Below are 21642 nucleotides of genomic sequence, written 5' to 3' on the forward strand. Positions count from 1 at the left end.
GAGATGAATAGGCTCCTCTTGGAGGAGGCCAGTGCTTCCTGGAGAAACTCATTGGGAAGCCTTTCTCTGTGCCTCTTCCTCACCCACTTAAGTTTGTTCTGGGCTTGTGCTGCATGATCCTAACAAAGTCTCCAGCTGTATAGAATAGCCCAGTGGAGTTGCAGCTTGTTTGTCCTTATCAGGCACAGTTGCATTTGATGGATCCCATAGTCATGCCACCAGGCCCAGTGCCCAACACCTCTGCACCTGGCAAGCTGGTGTAGTGTGTGCCTTGTCTATGCATAGGCTTTTCGAGTCTATGGCTCACAGGACACACAGGCACATTGCAGGCCTGTGCTCACTGTGCTGCGTGCCTTGGAGTGGTGTGCCCTCTCCAGTGCTAGAAGTCACACTTCTCCAGTTAGCAAAGCACCTAATGGAAAAAAAGAAGCGATGAGATGTTCCTGGCTGTGCCCTGCTCTTAACACTGGCAGGACCCCAGCACCAAGCTCTGATTGTTGTTCAACCCACAAAGGGCTAGTGGGCAGCAGGTGCTGCCTTCCTGCTCCTCCTGCTTTCCATGCCCATCCCCAGGGTGGCTTGGCACCTCTGGCCAGGAAAGGGCTGTGTCCCTCCCAGATTCCCTTTCCCACACAGCTTGTGGGTGGCTGTCAGTCATCCATAGGCACTGGTATTTGTGCCATTTCCTTGTGTGGTTCAGTGAAGCGAAATCGTTGTCCCCTGCATGGTGCCGCTGCTTGCCATTCCTCCCAATTACTGCTATTAGGATCCAGCAAGGTTTCTCAGGCTTCCCTTCTGTGGGTTATGCCTGATCTCTTGTACATTTCTGAGGTTTACTTTCATTCCCTGTGTTCTCAGCAGCAGAAATTGCGAGGAGGTATGTGGTTTCCCCTCCAGTCGTTAATTCTTGGAGCCATGGAGTCTGTGCCAATTGAACTCAAGCTCAGCTGTCACTTTGCAATAAGTTAATTCTTCATCAAGAGAACAGTACCGCTCCTCCTCCCAGAGTGCTGGGAAAGCCTTTGCTAGTCTGCCATGCCTTTCATTAGCCTGAGCTGACCTTGGGTTAAAGTCTAACTCTGAAGGTATTTCATTAGCTGCTGTGCCAGCCAGCTGCAGGGAGGAGCCACCACGGGGTGCCAAGGCAGCGGGACACTGGCTTCCAGCACCCTGCCCTGCTCCCCTGTGGGGCCTGCACCAGCCCTGCACTTGCGCTTTCGTTGCATGATGAGGTCCAAGGGACAGAGAGCTGCAGGGACATCACCACAGGCTGCTCACATCGCAGGGGCCTCGGAGCCAGCCCTTTGCATTCAGCAGTGCTGGCTCTGGGGGATCTGGCATTGCTCAGTTTCATGTCCTTTTGCATAAACACAAAGGAATATAAGTTTTCTGGCAAAAAGAAATATACCCTTTCTATGCTTTTTCTTATAGAAGATTTTTGTCTCCTGCCTCCCAGTCTAGCAGAGTAGCAGTGCATTTTGTGGAAATTGCCTTTTTCGTGTCAGTTGAATCCTCAAACCACTGCTCTTTCTCCAGTATCCCCACTACAAGCTTTTAACCTTTCTTTTTTTCTTTGGAAGAAGGGGATAAGGGCTAGAAGGAGGCAGGGGCAGCTCAGTGCATTTAGGGGAACTTCCATTAGAGAATTTTCTGTTTATTTGTCTTCTGCTAGCACAATCTGACCATTCAGGATTCCTGGTACCTTCCCTTACTGGTGGAGAGTGCTACTGGGCAGACTTAAATCTCCAACTGCTGCAGTTCAGATGGGCTGGAATAAAATGAGGACACTTCTATTCAGGTTAACCTTGTTTCAGATGCTTTCATGTGGTGGGATGATGAATCTAGAAAGTCATCATCTCTCCTCTTCAGTGTCTGATCTGCCTAACCTACCCTGCAGTGAGTGGTTACAAGTTTTCTTACACTTTTACTGTGTAGAAACAGTGTGACAGAGATGGGTAACATGTTTCTAAGGGCTGAGTTTTCTGTGCTTTTCACACATACCCATGGCACTGGGATTCAGACATAATTTTACTCTAAGCTGACAAGGTTACATGCTCTGTCTGTTAAGCAACATATGTTACTCTGTTCTGCAGAAAGGGCAGTTTTAATACTCTGCCAGTAGGAATGTGTTGTGCAACGATGCATACACCAGCTGGCATTATTTTCCATCTAAAGTTATTTAAATGGTGAACTCTGCATAAAAGACAGATGTTGAAAATAGACTCCCACTAACCTGAGGTCAATGGTAAGGCTATCCTGCTCTGCTGAGAGGTTTCTTTTCTAATTGAGAAGAATATTTTTGTTGTGGGCAGTATAAAATTAAGGGATAATCTTTATTCACTTCTCAGCTGGTTGGAGTTTACAAGTGATCTAATACTTTTTCATTAGTGAGACCACTTCTTTTCTTCTTGAATATCTTTACTTTTTTAACTTTGGCATATCTCAGATGTCCATTTTCAATCTTTGCTTACCAATTTTAGCAGAGTGCTTAGAGCTTCGGTTAGAGACTGACTGTGGAGCTGTGCAAGTCCAGGAACAGTTGGGTTTCTTTGTTACTCTTTCAATTTTCTGTGTATTTCCCTGCAATGATGTCTTACCTATTTTCTGGGGTTGCCATGTTGCTGTAGCCAGGAATTAATGTAATTAACCCAAACCTGTAGTATTATTACAGGTGTTTAAAGACTGAGAATCATGCCCAGAGCTGACAGCCAAGAAAGCTCCTCTGACCATTACACCATTTAGTTATAAGTAATACATTGCAATGCGAAATACTGCAAGGTGTGAAACCAACAGGGATCATGGGGAATTGCACAAATTCTCTTTCCTTCCTGCCACTGTCAGCTGCTGCCTTCCTGGGAGCTGTAGGAGCTTGCTGGGGTGTGCAAGGGCTTGTGGTGAGACGTGCCTTTCTCCTGCCATAACCAGTAAGCAGCATCCTGGCATGGCAGCGCACTGTCACTGCCAATGTGAAGGGCTGCACCATAAGCCGGCAGGTCTGAGAACACATTCTGCCATGCACAGTTTTGGGTGCATCCCTTACAGTCTGTATGGCTCAAATCTCACTTAGAGGAACTGTGCAAACCTAACTCTCCCTTTGGCCCTAGCCAGAGGTACTGCTTTAGTTGAAATCCCTCTGCTTTGCAGAATTAGCCTTGTGAGCAAGGCAGAGCAAATTGCACAGTAGTCTGTAAGCAGGGAGGGTAGCTGTGCATGAATGGTATGCCAGGCTCTGCAGAGTGGTACGTGTTCTCTCTAGGTTTGATTTGCTGCCCCTCTCTCCTGAGTGGTTTTCCTTCCTGCTTGCACCTGTTTACCCAAACACAAATCTGAAAACAGTGCATCTCCTGGCCCATGGGCTCAACATGCCTGACCCATGCAGCCCAGGGATGCAAGAGGCTGCTCAGCTGAATTGCTGTTTTATTGAATCCTCTTCCTTGCTAATTTGCTATTAAATTATGGTTAGCATTTCATTAGAGTCCCATTGGGCATGAGTTCATTAGTGTTTTATTGGCTAAAACTGTGCTTCCTTGCATGGGAAATGTATCCCAAAGGGCATCTGGACTCATCGGAACGATTGTACTAACGAGGGCGGGATGGGGCAGAGTGTGCAATAGCTTTTTAAGCACATGGTTTGGACTTGCAAAGGAGCTTGGCTCTTGCCTCAGCGTCAGCATAAAGGCCTGGATTTATGCAAGAGCTTAGCAAATCTGGCTGGTCGGCCCTTCTGAGCATTTGGCTTCTTTGCTGGAATTTTGCCCTGAGCCATCAGCACAAGGGGAATTTTGCTTCCGTATGGCAGAGCTTTCCCTATGGCACTGCCCTCTGCCAGAGCGAGCCTGGGCAGAATCCTCTGCCTGCAGCCAGGAGTTATGGCAGTGTCTCCAAGGAGCTCTGCATCTATTCTGTCCCTGAAACATACGCCAGGGCTGGGTAGCATCTTTGCTGAAACATCCTGGCCGGTCTGCATTGCTGTCCTGAGGCTGTTACTTGACCAAAACCAAGCTAAAAATATTCTTTCTAACCCGGAGATATTTTTCAGAATTGCTGTCTCTTCCAAGTCCACGTTAGCACTTGGGATGGCCCAGAATAGAAACCCCACAGCTCCAGCAGCACAGAAATGCAACTTGATGTTTATAATCAATGATTGTTGGGTCTAATAAATCAGGCTGCAAGGTGCCATGTGGTGACTCTGGGAGCTGTGGAGAGCATATATATATCAGCCCATGGCTCTTGGAAAAATCACATGTAGAGCTCCAGAAGGTGCTGGTTTAATTACTCCAAGGCAAATGATCTGAAGCTCACCTTTTCAAGGCTAAATCAAGATGTTTCTTTAGTGTTAGGTACCAGACATCTGCTGTGATCTCACTACTGATCTTGGCAAGGCACAGAGGCAGGCTCTTAGGTGCAGTTTTGCTTCTTGTAATGACGAGGAAGGGGAGTATTGGGCTTAGAAACCCACCCTCATGGACTCTTTGATGAGGGACTCTGGTGAGGCCCTTGTCCATGAAGAATAAGCCCTGCAAGCAGCATATGAGTATGTTCTGGGAATTTTGAGGCTGGCTGTATCCATGGTGGGGGCCTGAGCTCTGCTCTCCCCAGCCCATCACCATGGCTTCAGCCCCAGCACAGGTGGGCTTGCACAGCTTGCCTGGTCTGTGCACTGGGGACGGCAGAGCTGCACTCCTCTCACTGTTATCCGAGTCACCTGTGTCTCCCATCCCCATCGGTGACTTTAAAATGGCTGTAAGGAATTTTATTTTCAGGTCTTTTATCATTCGATCGCCAGTCAGGGCCAGCAGCTTTTCCTGTCTGCTGGCTCTGGCTGCCAAAGTGGATACATCATGCAGTGCTGGAAATGTCACACCGAGGCTCAAGGCTCAGTGTGGACTGGAGGCAAGGCTTTGCTTCAGGGTGCCTGCCCTGTGCTCCCTCTGCAGAGAAACTGGTGAAATAATGAGAGGATAAATTGAATTCCTCTTCTTGGATGTGTGAGGTGCAGGATGCAGGGCTTTTCTGCTGCTGGGGGAACACAGAGGATCTGTCCCCGTGGCTGTGCAGAGCACCCTGCCTGTGGGGCCAGAGCACCAGGTACTTGATGTAGGTGCAGGCATGGTAGACTAGTCCTATCCCCAAAATAGAGCAGGAGTTGCTCAGCCTAAATGGCTCATCTAGCTTATTCCCCTGCCAGCCCACTCCCCACTCATAAGATTAAATGCTAAAGTGGCTGGATTTTGGAAGATCTCAGTTCTCTCCCCCGGCTGGACCAGAGCTTTGTGCTTAGTCTTTGATCTTCAGAAGTTCCTGTTGGGTTTTTTCCTGTCCAGTGACTTCTAATTGAAGTGGGTAATTGCATTATCCCCTCTCCCCTGGAGCAGTTCACAGACTCCTCAGCAACCACCTTCACTTTTACACTGAGCCCAAGAAAAAAAAGCCCAGTAGAAATGCCATTTCCCGTATGAGAGCTCAACAATGGTCACAGTCAGTGGAGCAAACCCAGCCAGGTTGTGGAGCCCCAGGGGCTGGCAGGGCTGGCGAGGTGGCAGCCCTTTTTGGGGGAGGTACAGCCCTTCAGAGGGGCAGAGGAACACAGGTTAACATTTCCAACAGCACCCTGGGCTGAGCAAAGCATTATTCACATCCAGGGGCCATATCGCTTCTGGGTGTGCTCCTCTGGATGCTGGGCACAGGGACACTGCAAGGCAAAATAGCCTGCTGTCCTGTCCTAGTGTGGATGGGCAGGCTGGTGCAGGCATGTGCTCAGGGAAGCAAACTTTTCCCTATTGCTCTTGCCACTTCCCATGAGTCTTCTCAGCCCTTTCTGGGGCTTTCCTGATGCAAGAAGGCTAATTCAGGTATTTTCCTTCATCCCCTGCAGTATGAATTTAAAGCCAAGAATATCAAGAAGAAGAAAGTGAATCTCATTGTGTCAGTGGATGGTGTGAAAGTCATTCTGAAGAAGAAGAAGAAGGTAGGCAGCCCTGGTCCTCGGAGCAGTGGTGCCTCAGCAGCAGGAGCACTCCCCTCGCAATGCAGGGACCTGCAGCATCCTTGGAGTTCTGTGAAACTCTATTGGGCTGGGAGAGGGAGGGCTGGGATGAGCCTCAGATGAGCTGTGTTCCCTCAGGGTGCCTGAGCCAGTCTTGATGCAGGGGATCTTGATTTGATGCAGGGGATCTTGATGCATGGGGCTCAGGAGCCCCAAGAGAAGTGATGTGGGACATTGCTGGTCCCTGGGAGGACCCAACCCTTGGCAAAGAGTTGCAGAGGAGCATCAGCAGAGCTGTGACAAGAGTTTCCAGGTCTGTCCCTGGACTGTCTTTGTCCTGTCGTTGATCTCAAGGGCAGCATCTGACGTACTCATTTTCAGCTTCTTTCATTGCAGAAAAAAGAATGGGCCTGGGATGAGAACAAAATGCTTGTCATGCACGATCCCATCTACAGGTAAGTCTGCACGGTGAGGGGATGGAGGCTTGCGTGTTTCTGCTGTGGTACTTACCCCACACCACAACAGCACTGTGTTGGGGACTGACCATGGAGAGCTACCACCATGCCCACTGAGGGCAGCTTTTCAAGCAGGCAAGGTGGATGAGTGAGGTTTGCTTTCCTTGGTCCTTGGAGGGCTCCTGGGCTGCTGGCTCTGTCCCTGGGGACTGAGCAAAGAAAGCCCATGCTGCCTCTGCAAAATGCTTGCAGCTGCTGTGTCAGCAGGCTACTTTTCCCAGTTGAGGCAAAACCACTGCCAAAAATGTTTCCAATGGGATTTTGCAGGGATGTGCTGCAGAAGCTGGGCATATTCTGGCTCCCTGTGCCCTGCAAAGCGGTGGCTGTGGCCTTGCCAGTCTCCTGGGCATGTGGGTAAAATGTATGTTGATATTTTCCTTTCCTTACTGTCCTTGTAGGATATTCTATGTGTCTCATGACTCCCAGGACCTAAAGATCTTCAGTTACATTGCCAGGGATGGGTCTAGCAATGTCTTCAGGTGCAACGTCTTCAAATCCAAGAAGAAGGTAGAGATGCTGGGATGTGCATCCTGCCATTGCAGGGTCTCAGTGGGGCAGCTGGGACAGGACCCTGTCACCGTGCTGCAGCTGGCAGCCCAGAGCACCCTGGTGATCCGAGTGCTGGTGCCTCAGTCCATGTGGCATCACACAGAGACCCCTAAGAGCTGTGCCAGGCTGGGGAGGTCACTGGGCTGGGGCAGCCCAGCTGAGGTTAAGCTCCTTCTCTCCTTTCCTCCTGCAGAGCCAAGCCATGCGTATTGTCCGGACAGTGGGCCAGGCATTTGAGGTCTGCCACAAGCTGAGCCTGCAGCACACCCAGCAAAATGCAGATGGGCAGGAGGATGGAGATAGTGAGAGGAACGGGGACGACCTGGATGTCCCAGGTACTCTGCAAGGGTGGAGGCAGGTGTGGTGTGAAGGCGCTGGAGCCTGGCAGTTGTGGCGTGCAGTTACCCTCTTCCCATGTGGCTCCTTGCCGTCTGACACCTGCAGGGTATGGATTTGCACAGCAATCTGGCCTGTGGTGCTTTATGCTGAAGCTGGGATGGTGCCCAGCAAGGAGCCTTCGGTAGGTGTTAGTTGTCATTTTCACAGACATCACCCTTGCTGGGAGCCCATTAGCAGTGCCTGGGTCTCTGCTGGGTGCCTGAATACTCTCCATGCTCAGCTGCACATGCTGCAAACATTTCCTCACTGCTTCCAAGAAGACGCACTAAGCACTTGCGCACATTCTGAGGCACTCATGGGGCCAAGTCCAGCTCTCTGCAATTCCCTGCATTATGAAGCTGTGCTTGGGGTCTTGCATCAAGCTCCTGGAGCTGCAGGCAGCCTGCGGACCCTGTCTCCCTTCTCAGCCCCATCGGCAGAGGGCTCAGTGGGGCCCTGGAGAGCTGCCACGCTCCTTGGTGCCAGTGACTGAACTGGAGGGGAGACCGATGTTTTGCAAGAGATTGGTTAAACACCTCCATTGCCCATTGAGATGCTGATGGGTCCTGGTATCTGGGTGTGGGTTGCCTGCTTTCCTCTGCAGCCAGTGCTGTTGTGATGACCTAATCATGGGGCTCTCCTGGACAAGTCATTGTTTGGTTTTCCTCCACACAATGTCCAGGCCATGATATGCAGTTCCCTGGAGATTTCTGAGCATCTGTTTTGTTTTGTTTGGGTTTTTTCCCTTTGTAATCTCTTGCTTACCTTCCTTTAGCTTTCTACGTGTCTTCTGCTTTTGATGACCTATTTGTTCCACATCAGGGGTTTTGACCGCTGTTCCCCAGATTTGATGTGCTGGGGCTGGGTGTGTTTTTGGCTGTAAGCTCCATCCAGGAAATACAGCTGTGGTGTTCTGTACCTGCTTCCCCCAGCACTGGGGGGTGGGTGGCTGGGGCAGTGGAGGCTGACCGATGGGCATCACTCACTATACCCTGGGCACACCATAGCATGCTCCCACTCCAAGCGGGCTGTACTTTGCTCTGATGCTGCTCCCACAGCCTGTCGCCTCACCGGTGCAGAGCGGGCAGCCGCCTCGGCAGAGGAGACGGACATCGATGCTGTGGAGCTCCCACTGCCCGGAGCTGACATCCTTGACTTCAGCCGTGGCGTGACTGACCTGGATGCTGTGGACAAGGAGGCAAGTGCATACACTGATGCCAACGTGCATGGGTCCTTGCCCTCAACTGCTGGTGCATGGCGTGGCCCTGGCGCTATGGCTGTGAGCATCCCAGGGGCCCAGGGATCAGGAGGGATTCTGCAGCATTCCCCTGATCCCAGATCAAAGCTGTCTGCTGCCACAGGGCTGCCCTTTGGCTTGGGGCCCGGGACACTCCTGGGGAGTGCTGTGCTGAGGCTCAGCTATGTGCAGCCACATGGAAAGTGTCTGGGGCAGAGCTGATAGGGATTTTTTTCCATCAAACAAACAAAAGAGAAAAAAGGACTTTTTTGATACAGTGGAAATTCCCATGAGAAGTGTCAGCCTTTTCAGGAATTTTCTACAGAAGTATTTAGGCTGTTGTCAAAACTGAAAAAACACCATCTTCCTAGTTTTTCAGCACCCCCAGCAAAGTCTGCATTTGTTTTTCATGCAGAAGCTTCTTTCCTGGGTATTTTAAGGGACTACAGCCTGTGTGTGCCTGTGGGCTCTCCATGGCAAGGGGCACAGGATCACAGATGTTGGTGTTTTGCAGGGCTGCCTCCTCCCTGAAGATATCCTGACAGCATCGCCTAAGATGCTGCTGCCCTCATCTGCGCAGCTGCCTGACCTGGGAACACCCCTTTCTGCTCACCACCAGATGCAGCTCCTCCAGCAACTCCTGCAGCAGCAACAGCAGCAGACACAAGTGGCTGTGGCACAGGTTCTCCCCTCTACTCTTTCCTGGGGCAGCGGCAAGGCTGGGGCATGCTATCAAGCTCCTCATTCCTGCCAGAGTAACCCCTGCCTGAAGGCAGTGCTGCAGACAGGCAGCATCGTGGGGAGGGCATGCTGCCTCTAGGCAGAGAAGCCCAGGCGATGGTTGTGGGAAAAGCTGGTGCACAGTCTGTGGGGAGGGACCCACTCCTGGGCTGTGCAGCAGCGGGAGAGGAATGGCAGTTTGCCCTGGCCCTGTCACAGAAGATGAGATGCTTAGGTCCACATGCCACCAGTGTTCTTGGTCCTTTGGCCCCTGTCTGTTTGCCAGTGCTTGGCTTAGCATTAGCCCTGGCCAGCTGCTGCCTGGGCTGTGCAGCTGGCAGCTCTTTCTCTATGCAGGCATTTCTCATTTAAGCAGCTCTGGCTGCTTTATCCAACTCGTTACCTTAGCTTTACTTGTTCCCTGACTCCTCAAAGAGCTCTCATTTCTTTCCGTGCTGAGCGATTGGCTCCAGCAGCCTTTCTGTGCTGTCCCATGCTTTCCTCTTCTCACATCAGAAAATCAGTATTGGTTCTTCTGTCTGAGCTGCTACCCTGACAGCTCAGTATCTTCTGGGGTCACAGGCTCGGGAAGTTGCTTTCCCCTCTGGAAGGGGGACCTGCATTCTTTATGTCTGACCAAGCATAGTGTTGTTACAGGCAAAGCTCACCAGGGAAAGCCAGGCCCCTCTGTGGCAGGGGCTGATCACCTTCAGCAGCTCCCAGTCTGTGTACCTGCACAGCCTTGCAGTGGTCATTTTATTTCCTACTTCCAAACAAAAAAAAAATCTGAAATAGTGTAATGCCATCGCTTGTCTGGCTCCTGGGATGGCAGCCCATGGCCTCATCTCCCCCTCTCCAAGGGCTGGCACCCTTCTCTGGACCTCTGCCCACCATAGGATGGTTCTTGTCACAGGAGCTGTCACTTAGCTGTTCTCTAATCCCTTCAGTATGTGCACCGTGGTGATATTGTATCATTGTAATTTATTAATGAAAACATTGGGCCCTATCACCTCAACTGCCTTTCAAATGACTGCATGTGTTACATCAACACCTCTGTTAATGGCACTTGTTATCTCCTCTCAGAGGAGGAGGCATAGGCTTAATTGTTTACTAACAAAGCCGGGAGATCCACTGTGTTGACAAGGATCTATGGTTGGTCAATAACTACAGGGACCATCCTGCAATTGTCTCAGCCTCTAATTACTTGGCTGAGGATGAAATGCCATTTAGTTCCCTCATTGACTAGAGACGTGCTTTTGCAAGGTGTGTACAGACTCCTGTGAAAGTTCCTTCTCTTGAATTAAGGCCAGGAGTCCTTCCTGGGCCTTGTTCCCAAGGGGATGATGGCATGAGCCACTGCCCCTCTGCAGGACATGGCATTTGGGCTCTGCTGGCATCTTCCCCTGGCATCACCTGGGTGTCACCTGGCCCCTGCTGCAGATGGAGACAGCTGCCAGTTGCAAGGAGGGATGACTTCCAGGCTGACGCTGCCAGTACCGAACTTTAGCACCCACTTGTTATTTACATATAATCCCAGTTCTGCTCAGGGTCTCTGCTTCGCCCACCAGCATTTGGCAGAGGGTCCCTGTCCCACCTCACTGCTGTGCCCCACTGTTCCACCACTGGCAGGAAGAAGAGGTGACTGTAGTGGTGGTGTGGCATTTCACCTGGCTGGAGGCCCACAAGCAAACCAAAAGGGCTCTATGCTGCCTGCTCAGTGTGTAAAGTATCGCACCCTGTTGCTCTTGGTCTGGCTTCATGAACAGTTGCAGGTCACAGCACTTTGCTTGGCCCCTTGCCACCGCCTGAGCTCGCTGTGCTTCAACTCTGCCCTGCCAGGGGCACTGCCATGCTGCCTTGCTGGCTGTGTTTGGACAAAGCAGGCAGAATCTGCTTGCAAGCAGACCCGGCGCTGCCTTCTGGTACCCATCCAGGAGGGCAGATCAAAGAGCTGCCCCTGGGCAAGTGCTCCTGGCTGGTCTCACCCAGGAGCATCCCACCCTCTCTGGGATGTGGTGCTGGTGATATAGATCACTTGCCTGTGGGTAGTTATGCTGAGATCAGTGGGCTTCTTGCCCATGGACTCCCTGCAGGCTAACATCCAGGCATTACTTCCAGGGCTAAAATGAGCAGCCAGCTCGCATCCCTGGAGCCACTGTGTCTCAGCAGCACTTTGCCATCTGTGTTGCTCGAGGCTTGTCATGCTGTCGCAGCCAGAGCCACCTGCAGCTCCAGGGCAGCTCTGATGCTCCAGCCCCTGCTAGTGACAGACGCCACTGGCAGGACCCTGTCCCTGGGAAACTTGCCTGGAAAGACAGCTCAGATGGGGCTGCCCATGGTGCATGGCTGCACGCTCATGCATCGGCAGCACTATCCAATTGTTCGAGTGTGTCTTTTCTTCTGCATCTATTTGGCTCCCTCCCGGGCTGTCCTTTTTTGTGCATTCGTGGACCATGTATGTAACCAATGGTTTGGTCAGTGCTACTTTCCTTTGCCTCGGGCTTTTCCATCCAAGAGGCATGGGGACCATGTGCTGGATTTGCTGCATGTACACTGGTGTGACACTGCTGCCTGCCCTGCTCTGCATCTCATCTGTGGGTACCCACAGGGAATGGCTTCTTCATTAGATCATTCCATGGGATGCTGGTGAGTGCTGGTAGATGAGCAGGGCTGGCTGGAATTGACACTCAGCCCTTGAGCAGCATCATCCACACACTTACCTGCTCTCTCCTGTCACACAGGTCCACTTGCTGAAGGACCAGCTGGCTGCAGAGGCAGCAGCGCGGCTGGAAGCCCAGGCTCGCGTGCATCAGCTCCTGCTCCAGAACAAGGACTTGCTGCAGCACATCTCACTCCTGGTCAAACAGGTGCAGGAGCTGGAGCTGAAGCTTGCGGGGAACACCACCAGTAAGCGCTCCTGCCCCTTACTCTCCCCTCACAGCTAGCCAGGTCTGTGGAGGACATGCATGTGGGTGTTTCTCTTGGGGTTTTGTGCTTGACCAGTGGGTGTGTAGGGGAATATTAGTGCCTTTCCGGCCTGGTTGGTTTGCATGTGGCAGAGTGCTTGCAAGCAATGTGGGAATGGCTTGGGGAGGACTGTATGGACAGGTCATATATGTCCCTCAGCTGTATGACCACTTTCCCCAGGGGCTGCATGCTCTAGGCCAGCTCCTTACCTGCTCAAGAGCCCCTTCTTGACCTTGCGCTCCAGCAGATGTGGCCATCAGCTCCCTGCAGAAGCTTGGATGGGAGACGTAACTTTTTATCCTGCAAAACTGGCTCTTTATTGGCAGGCAGCAGCTCCTGGCACCAGTGACACCACATGAGCCCCTCTAAATGATTGCGGTGGGGAGGCTGACACCTAAGCAGCCCAGGCCATCCTCCTCTGGCCAGTCTGCAAGCAGCTGTGGTGGCTGGGGTATGCCCAGGCAAGCTGGGGTAGCACTGCCTGCCCCTCAGTCATGCTCTTCTCTTGCAGCGGGCTCCCAGGACAGCCTGCTGGAGATCACCTTCCGCTCAAATGTCCTCCCTGTCCTCTGCGACCCGACCACCCCGCAGCCCGAGGACACCCACCCGCCGCCACTGGTCTCTGGCTCAGGCTTCCCCAGCACCATGGGCAGCCCCATAGGTAGGAACGACTGTCTGGTGAAGCTGGAGTGCTACCGCTTCCTGCCTGACTCAGGGCCACCTGCCCCGGAGCCAGCGCTGGGCAGCCTGGAGCTCATCAAGTTCCGTGAGTCGGGCATTGCCTCCGAGTATGAGTCCAACACGGATGAGAGTGAGGAGCGTGACTCCTGGTCCCAGGAGGAGCCACCACGCCTGCTCCATGTCCAGACCAGGCAGGACCTGGGTGACAGCCTGGAGGATGAGATCGCGGTGTAGGGGTTGGCGGGAGGTGGTGCAGACCTGCCGGAGCTGGGGTGCACCCTGGTCATAACCCCCTGGCCCTGGCAGGAGCAGGACATCTCGGAGGTAGAGGGGTGGAGGAGGGAACATGAGGCTTCAGCACACAGCTGGGAGCTGTGCAGAGGTGAGGATGGAGCCGTGCCGAGGCGGTGTGCTGGGCATGCTGTGCTCCACCCTGCAAGGCCTTGTGTGCTGAGCTGGAGCATCCCCACTTCACATCAGACAGCGAGCTGAGCTGGTTGGGCTGTCCCATGGTCCCTGTCCCCCTGCAGGCTGCATTTCAAGGTCAGGCAGAAGCAAGGGACTCCCTGCCAGGTTATCCACTGCTGCTGGTGGGGAAGCAGGAAAATAGATGAAGGTTTGCTGGGGGAATGAGAGAGCAGGCGTGGGGCAAGAGGGACCAAGGAGGCAACATGAAGGCAGTGAGCAGAGATAGAGCCACTGTCAGGAGGTCTGGCTATCTGCATGGTGGAGAGGGTGAGAGATGAAGCCAGGTCCATGCTGATAGGGTGGTTAGGGGTGGTGATGGTGCACTGTTGGCAGGGGTGAACAAGTGAGAGGTGAGGCAGTGGGGAAGAGCCTGGAAGGAGCTGAAGGAGTGAGATGAGGTCATGCAGGGTGGCCATGCACAGGCAGCTCCTGGCAGGTTGATGGTGTTTGCTGTGCTTCCAGGAAAGGGTTTGTCCTGCCTGAGGTAGGTGGAAGGCCTGCAGGCTATGTCCACTCCTCTCTCAGTCTGTGGAGTGGGTACGAAGGCTCAGCTCGGTGTGGAGCAGGGAGCCAGGGCATGCAGCACAGGGCTGTTCAGTGCCCTTTGTCTCGTCATACAGTCCTTTTGCTCCTCCGCGTGGCTGCCAGGTTTCAAAGCCTTTCTGGTGCTCTCAAGTCACATTTTCAAGCATTTCCCTGCACCCCTTCACCACAAACTCCCAGCTTTGCTTTATAGACAAACCGTCCCATTTCTAAGCAGTCATGTGCCCCTGGACCAGGGATGGGGGATGCAGTGCTGGCATTGTCTGTGTGCAGGGATGGGCACGCTTGCCATCCCTCAATGGGGAGGGAACTGCTGATGTCTGCAAGGGGGCTTCTTTAGCTCTGGTTTGCACCCTCTGGAAAAGTGAATCTGAGATCTTAGGACTCCCCAGCAGACACCAAGACACCCATGGCTGAGAGCCATCCTGGCAGCCTCCAAGGGATCTAGAGTGTGTTTCTTTTCTGCAAGCACATTTATCAGTTGTCTGTTGAAGCAGTCTCTAAGAGGATGCAGCTGAAGGGGTATGAACCAGAGTTCTAATGTCCATCCTGCTTCTTGTGGAAACACTCGATGAGGTGGGGACTGGCACAGTTGTCTTCCTCCCCACTCACCCTCCTATCCTGCTTCTGCTTCACTTTGTTGCTTTCTTGCTACTTTTGTCTTCACCAGCTCTGTCTCTGCTAGATCTGCCTGCAACTAACCCTTAGTAGAGGAGCTCTCAGACATGAGCTCTTGTTCTTCGCCTGGCTGCTGAGGAAGGGCCATCACTTCTTTCTGCCCCAGTACCCTTGGGACTGAGGGCTAATAAGGAATGAGGTATGGGTGAGACTCCCCGGGTTGGTACAAACTGCTATGCAGCCTCCATCACAGGAGAAGGCTGGACACTCTGAGGAGCTAGAGAGTCCTAGTGGGAAAGAAGATGTTTTGGTGTCCCCAGCAGTGGCCTGGTGTCCAGGGGAGCCCCTGCACCAGCCACAGTGGCAGAGTAGGAGCAGGTGCTGTTTGGGACAGGGCTGCCCCTGTCCTCTGGCCACCAATACCTCTGTATGCCCTGTCCTGCATTGCTGTGGGTACAGCTGTGTGCAAGCCCCTCTGCTTGGGACCCTCACATCCTACTGCCAGCTCACAGCAGCTGGAGGTGAAAGCATGGGGCAGGAGGCTGGCCCCACCAGGAGGAAGAAGTGGGGAAGGTAGCAGGCACAGGAGATGGTACAGATAGTGTGGGTTGCATGGGTGAGCTCAGAGAGGGATTTCCATGTTGGCAGACAGATCATGCAGGAGGGGGACAGCAGGAGCTTGGCCATATGCACAGGGCAGATGAAAGGAGAGCCCAGGAGGAGCAGCAGCAAGTCTTTTCCAGGCTGGGCTGCCTTAGAAAGCAGGCAGGGCTGAGCTTTCTCCCGGAGCCACCGCTCCTGCACATCCCTGCTGCACAGGTGTAGCCCAGGCAGTGCCCTGAGAGGAGCACTGGGACCAGCTGAGGGCTCAGGCTCCTGCCCAGCACTCTGCCTGCAGGAGAAGGTGGGGGGTGCCCCATGGGTTGATAGGGTGCTGCCAGAGCTGGCTGGGATCCTGCCAGTGTCCTGCTGCACCACTGGTGTACATGTGTAAACAATCCTCCTCCTAAGTCAGCGCTGTCTCCAAGATGGCTCTCTAGCCTCTCACTTTTGCTATGGACCTTAACTGGGAATTTAAAGCTATATTTTTTGTCCTTTCTTTTCCTACAACTGTCGTGTTACTAACTGTTGACTCAATCTATCTGGGAGACCAATCTGCAATGTAAGTGCACTTAACCCTTGGGTGTTACCATTAGTCAACTGGCTTTTGCTAAATAAATCTTTCTATTTCTCAAGGCTTCCTGTTGTCTCTTCCTTCTCACTGACTCTCTCTCTTTCTGTACTTCTCTCCCCCTCCATGCTGACAGCCACCACCAGCAGTGGCATCCCTTGGCCTTGCACACCTCCAAACTAAGCATCCTCCCCTGTGGGACTCTTGCTTGTGGTGCCAACCACTGGCTGCTGGTGAGAGCGAGGTGCCCTGAACACTGCTGGGAGTAGAGGGGTTTCAGTCTTCCCCTTCAGCCACTGCACAGCACAGGCTCATCCCAGTGCTGACCCAGCAGTTTGAGGATGCCAGGGGGTTCCTGCCATCTGCAGAGCACCATGCAGAGATGCTGAGATGCTAAGCAGTGCTTTCAGGGACATGGGAGATTTTTGGCTTCTGGTAAAGGAAAAGTCGGGAAGTCTCTTCTAAAGGATTATATAGACAAGAGGAGCAGGCAGACAGGGCTGGCTGCTCCTGAAACGATTTATTCTGCCGCTGACAAGAGCGAAGGAGCAGTGCCCTCCCGCGGCGGCAGCCCTGCTGGCGGGGCTACATGGACGCCCCGGGGGCCGCAGTCTCCTGCAGCATGCGCTGCTTCTCCCACAGGGCCTTGAGCCTGCGGTAGTACACCTTACAGCTGTAGCCCTCGTGAGAGCTGTTCTGGATGTGGGTCTTGATCGACCACAGCGTGGGGAACATGCAGCAGCATGATACACACTGGTAGCCACGCTGGGACACTGGGTGCTGCTGGGAAGCAGCAAGGATGTCCTGGACTGTGATGCTGGCTCTGCTACTGGGCAGCCTGTCCCTATTGGGTAGTTGAGCCTCATTTGAGGAGTCAGAAGAGGAGCAGACTATCTCCAAGAGGTCATCAGCTTCCTCATTCTCCTGGGTGCCGGTGGCAAGGCTGGAGAAGGGGCTGTCCTGGTGCTGCTGAGTATCTCCTTTGGTGCACATGAAGTAGCTGTAAGGTGAGAACCAGGGCCGGTAGATGGTGTGGGTGTTGGCAGGGAGCTTGCTGCTTGGTGGGGCTGCAGGGTCACAGGCTGTAGAGGAAAGGGTCTGCAGTGAGTCAGGGGTCCCTGTAAGAGCCTGGTCTCCCACGGGGTTGGGAGCAATGTTGGGCACTGCACTGTTCCTCTCTGTTTCCATGGGATGTCAGAGATGTCTGTGTCTGTCATTCCCATCATGGAGGGTACCATCCCTCCCACTATGGAATGCAGGGGTAGATACAGGCAAGGGATGGTGGGTGGGCATCAAGGCACCAGCACTGCACAAAGTTCATCTAGCAGTTCACTGGAGCCCTCCCATGGAGAGCTGCACTGGCACAAAGGCAGTGATGGGTGAGGTTGAGCTATGACTCCAAGGGCAGCACCCACAACTTTGAAGATTCCTTCTGGGAAGACATGGCGGAGACGCCAGTGTAGTTCAGAGGAGGGGTGTAACTACAGAGCCCCACCAGGTCCCCAGAAAGCACCCGCTGCTGCAGCGCCACCCGGTCCACTTTCTCCACCCATGCCCAGCCTAACCCCTCCTACAGGCCCTTGCTTGCCACAGAAGGCTGAGCAGTGCCATGGCCATGCGCAGGAGGTGCAAGGGGGGCCCCTCCCCACATGCAGTGCTGGCTGCATGCACCCCCTTCTAACCTGATAGGCTAGTAGGGCCACAGGGGCATGGGGCCTCTGGGCTTCTTGTCCTGGTGCCACAGTGCACAGTCCTGACGGAAACGGTGGGCAGGCCAAAGCTCTCCATCACCCTCATGTAGCTGGTGATGGTGTAGTTCCTGCAGCATGGTACCCATGCTGTAATCCAGCTGATGTCACAAAGGGATGGTGCACTGCAGGATGCTCCTGGGCAGTCTGCTCAGGCCCTGGGATCTCAGGAGCTTGGCCAGTACAAGGGGACAGACAGCCTGGGCTGGAGAGAAGACTAGAAGGGTGGGCAGTGCAGAGCCCAGGCTGTGGGTGCCCCCCAGGGAACGCCTTGCTGCTCTGCAGGTGCCTGGCTGACAAGGGCTTCCCGTGGGTCCCATCTCCGCAGGCAGTGTGCCAGGTCTGGGCAGGGGTCAGCAGCAAACCTCACCTGGCAGTGCAGAAGGGACAAGCTTGTTGTCCCCTTGGTAAATTCTCTTTCTTTCTTTCCACAACCTGCTTCCCAAGTTGCTCAGTGTCAGGTAAGAGATGCTCTTGGTGTGTTGGCAGTGCTGGTGTGGAGCCCTGGGCTCATTGCTACCCCATCCCACCCCATACTATCCTCAGTGCATGGCCTGGCTGCTCACAGCCTCTGCGGGGCTTCAGAAACAGCCTCCCTGTCCCCCAGAATTTGCTCCCATGCTGCTGAGTTGGGAGCTGGTGAGCAGCTCTGGGACATGCTGCCCCTGTGGGAGTCCCCTCTCCAGCCTGGCTCACAAGCCCTCACTGTCCCCTTTCCCCCTCCAGTGGACCAGAGCATGTTTGAGAACTCCAGTGCCAGCACAGCACCCACCCCACGGCCACATCACGGCCCTGCTGCAGCCCTGCTGCAGCCCTCCCGCCCTGCCGGCAGCCAGCACCTCCGCAACCTGGGCAAGGCCATGGGGGCCAAGGTGAATGATCTCCTGCGCCGCAAGGAGCCAGGTGGCCTCCCTGTTGTGGGAGTGATGGAGGTGAATGCCAGTGCTGGTGCCATTCTGGGCATGGGACAGCCGGCTAGCGAGGATGGGTGAGTGTTCCCTTGATGGGGCCATTTGGGACAGGCTGGAGGGGCATCAGCATGGGGCTGTATGTGACTTCTCTGTGCTTGCAGGGCTGTGGGGCTGGATGTTTTTCCCCGGCTAGACCCCCCGCCCCCCGTCACCAAGAAGCGGACACCACGTGCCCTGAAGACCCCACAGGACATGCTCATTGCTCCACAGCCAGTGGCAACCACCCCAACGAGCAGCACGGAGGAGTCCCCTGAACCGCCCACAGCCCACTCTGACCCCTCAGAGGAGCAGCCGGGGATGAGGGACCCATCCCCTCTAGAATGCCTTGGGGTCCCCAGCATGATGGGCACCCCAGGTTCCAGTGGGGACCAGCCCACTGGTGCTCTTCCTGTGCCTGACCTCATCCATAAGGGCAACCTGGAGAGCCAGCGGCGAACAGGAGAGTCGCTTGGCACAGAGAAGTCCTCCCAGAGACCAGGGCTGGAGCATGAGCCACTGGGGAGCACAGGGCGGCCAGAGGCATGTTCCCCTGGCTGGGAGGTGGAGGGGCCCCATCCTGACTTACTGTCATTTGAGTAGCAGTGGGGGAGCCACAGCAGGGGCACTGTGGGGGCTGGCTCTCCCAAGCGTGTCTCCTGCAGCCATATGCTGACCCCATGTCTCTTTGGGGTCATTTTGGAGAGGGGGAATCCCCAGGGTGGCAGAAGCCCCTGCTGCCCCAGTCTGGGGTGCTAGAACATCCCACTTCTTCCCAAATTCCCAGGAGGGGAGCAGCCTGTCCTGCTATGACTTCTGCAGCCCCATCCTGGGTTTATTTGCCGTGGTCTGTGCAAAGCTTCCATCCCGCCACAGTGCTTCCATCCTGTCTGCAGCCAGGAACCATGCTGGGCTGGGGACCAAGGGTTGGGGTCATTCAGCAGCCTGGGTGCTCATGCATGGGTGCACAAGCACCAGCTTGCCCCCAACCCTGTCCGCTCTGCCCGGCCAAGTGTCCCACACTGTGCTGGCTTCCCTGGTCAGGAGGATTTCCCAGCTTATGCTATGTGCTTGCTGAGATACCCTGTCCCAGGGTGCTAGTGGGCTTACTCACACCTGTAGTCTAGTGCCAGTGAGCCAGGATGGCACCTTCTCCAGGTGCCAACCCTGTAGCATTGTTCTGCCCAGTGCCATCTCTCTGCACCTGAGCCCCAGTTTTGGGGAACCCACTCGCAGAGTGAGTTTTGCTGGGGAGCAGGGCTGGTCACCTGGGCCTGCACGGCTGCTGACCACTAGGCTCTGGCTGAGAGCTGAGCCTCCCTGTGAGACTCACCTCTAGCTCCTGCTTGTTTCCTGGTTTCACCCCAGCCAGCACGGAAAGGGCTGGCCTGCCCAGGCAGGCAGCACGCTGTGTGGGCCAGTGCCACCGTTCTTCTTTATTTGTTGGCATGGTGATGTCTTTGTGAAATTGGGACACAGGAAGCCATATGGTCCTCCAATACTGCTATATGATTGTTTCCCCATGAATTACAGCCCGTGGATCCATGGGCTGGTGCAAGGAAGCAGCTGTGAGATGGCAGTTTTTGCTTAGACTTTTTATGTGCATCCTCACTACAAAGGTGGTTTGAGAGGAAAAGTTCCCAAGACCACATTTGAGCTGGAGGAGGCTAGGGAGTCATGGATGGGGCACCTCTGCTCACAGCTCCTCTGGTGCCATGCAGGACACTTGTGCCAAAGAAATGTCTTCCACCACCCAAAGCCATGCTTGTGGTCCTTCTGAAGGATGGAGGCCGTGAGTATGAATCCCTTTGCTTTGGGAGCAGTCAACATGCCTGCTGGCATGGCGGACGCTGTGGCACCACTGGGGCTCTGCAGCTCTCATCCCCTGGGAAGGCCCTGCCGGAGATGAAGGAGACATCAGAGATGCACAGAGGCTGCGGCCAGCCTGTGGCCAGTGCTATGGTATAACACACCCTGTGTATAATGCGATTACACTGTGTGTGGCTGATTCCACCCCACAAACAGAAATCTGTGTGAGTATGTATATGTGTATGCTGCCTAGGTCTATACTGCATTGTTTATGTAGATGGAAAAAAGGGCTTGTAGCTCTTCTTTGAAGAACCAGCATCTTCCAACCCTACCGATCACAAGGGAACCTCACTGCTGGTCCAGTCCCTCTATTTAATTTGTGTAGAGTGTCTGTGTAGTTTGGGACAAAAGATGCAGATTGCACAATAAATCTTCTTTCTTTTTTACCCACTAACACATAGCAACCCTTTGATGGGAGTGGACCACATGTGGTATAGCCCTGAAGACTCCTGATGAGCCTGGGGCCATGCTGGATGCTCCTGCATGGGGGCTGCAAAGCCGAAGAGTGAGGCAGCAGCCCTGTGGTGCTGAGGGGTGCTGGGGAAAGCCACCAGGGAAAGCTGGAGTGATTGCACAGGACAGTGAGATCTGCCCTACTTAAAGCCATGGGGTTTAAGGGAAATCATAGAATCAATTAGGTTAGAAAAGACCTTTAAGATCACCAAGTCCAACTTCTACCCCAGGACTGCCAAGACCATCACTAAAACATGTCACTGAGGGCCTCATCTACACGGTTTTGAACACTCCCAGGGACAGTGACTCCACCACTTCTCTGGGCAGCCTGTTCCAATGCCTGATCACCCTCTCTGTGAAGAAATCTTTCCTAATATCCAATCTAAACAATGTCCCCTGGAGCAGCTTGAGGCCGTTACCTCTTGTCTTGTCACTTGTTACTTGGGGGGAGAAAAAGACCCCCACCTTGCTACAACCTCGTTTCCGTAGTTGTAGAAAGCGGTAAGGCCCCCCTCCCCCCGAGCCTTCTCTTCTCCAGACTAAACAACCCCAGGTCCCTCAGCCGCTCCTCATCACACTTGTTCTCCAGACCCTTCACCAGTTTCATTACCCTTCTCTGGACCTGCTCAAGCACCTCAACGTCTGTCTTGTAATGAGGGGCCCAGAACTGTGCTCGAGATACGGCCTCGCCAACACCAAGTAGAGGGGGATGGTCACTTCCCCAGTCCTGCTGGCCACACTGTTGCTGATACAGGCCAGGATGCCGCCGGCTTTCTTGGCTGCCTGGGCACA

The 21642-nt window shown here is 54.0% G+C and overlaps 3 protein-coding genes across 5 annotated transcripts in view; 2 read left to right on the forward strand and 1 right to left on the reverse strand.

The window, feature by feature from the left end:
• NOS1AP (nitric oxide synthase 1 adaptor protein) overlaps positions 1-13410 on the forward strand; it is a 37235-nt gene extending 23825 nt beyond the window's left edge. The window contains exons 3-10 of one of the 3 annotated variants that reach the window (XM_057402406.1): positions 5876-5968; positions 6368-6441; positions 6900-7008; positions 7244-7385; positions 8487-8650; positions 9180-9347; positions 12127-12292; positions 12864-13410. In XM_057402406.1, the coding sequence (XP_057258389.1) occupies positions 5876-5968; positions 6368-6441; positions 6900-7008; positions 7244-7385; positions 8487-8650; positions 9180-9347; positions 12127-12292; positions 12864-13267 (1320 nt within the window). In that variant the 3' untranslated portion in view covers positions 13268-13410. The remainder of the gene's footprint in view (positions 1-5875; positions 5969-6367; positions 6442-6899; positions 7009-7243; positions 7386-8486; positions 8651-9179; positions 9348-12126; positions 12293-12863) is intronic. The other 2 variants (XM_057402408.1, XM_057402407.1) reach the window with 2 other exon arrangements.
• Positions 13411-16296: 2886 nt separating this feature from the next.
• SPATA46 (spermatogenesis associated 46) lies at positions 16297-17646 on the reverse strand. Its single transcript, XM_057402409.1, has 2 exons — positions 17516-17646; positions 16297-16915 (listed from the first exon to the last, which is right to left on the reverse strand). Exons 1-2 carry the CDS (start codon positions 17628-17630, stop codon positions 16419-16421), a joined length of 612 nt encoding a protein of 203 aa, XP_057258392.1. The 5' UTR covers positions 17631-17646; the 3' UTR covers positions 16297-16418.
• Positions 17541-20767, forward strand: CUNH1orf226 (chromosome unknown C1orf226 homolog). The gene is given in 7 exon segments (XM_057402410.1): positions 17541-17748; positions 17750-17805; positions 17808-17845; positions 17848-17921; positions 18029-18042; positions 18308-18569; positions 18654-20767. Coding segments are annotated over 7 exon segments (972 nt in total). The 5' UTR covers positions 17541-17698; the 3' UTR covers positions 19132-20767.
• Positions 20768-21642: the final 875 nt, after the last annotated feature.

Source organism: Pezoporus wallicus, unplaced genomic scaffold (assembly GCF_028554395.1).
Source record: "Pezoporus wallicus isolate ANWC-B61680 ecotype Strahan unplaced genomic scaffold, APGP_CSIRO_Pwel_v1 contig_6665, whole genome shotgun sequence".
In the NCBI taxonomy this organism is placed as follows: domain Eukaryota; kingdom Metazoa; phylum Chordata; class Aves; order Psittaciformes; family Psittacidae; genus Pezoporus; species Pezoporus wallicus.

Coding starts and splice junctions, on each gene's coding strand:
- SPATA46 (XM_057402409.1), bottom strand. CDS start 17,630: ATGAGGGTGATGGAGAGCTTTGGCCTGCCCACCGTTTCCGTCAGGACT. Junction 16,916..17,515: donor TGGCCCTACTAGCCTATCAG/GTTAGAAGGGGG, acceptor TTTCCTCTACAG/CCTGTGACCCTGCAGCCCCA.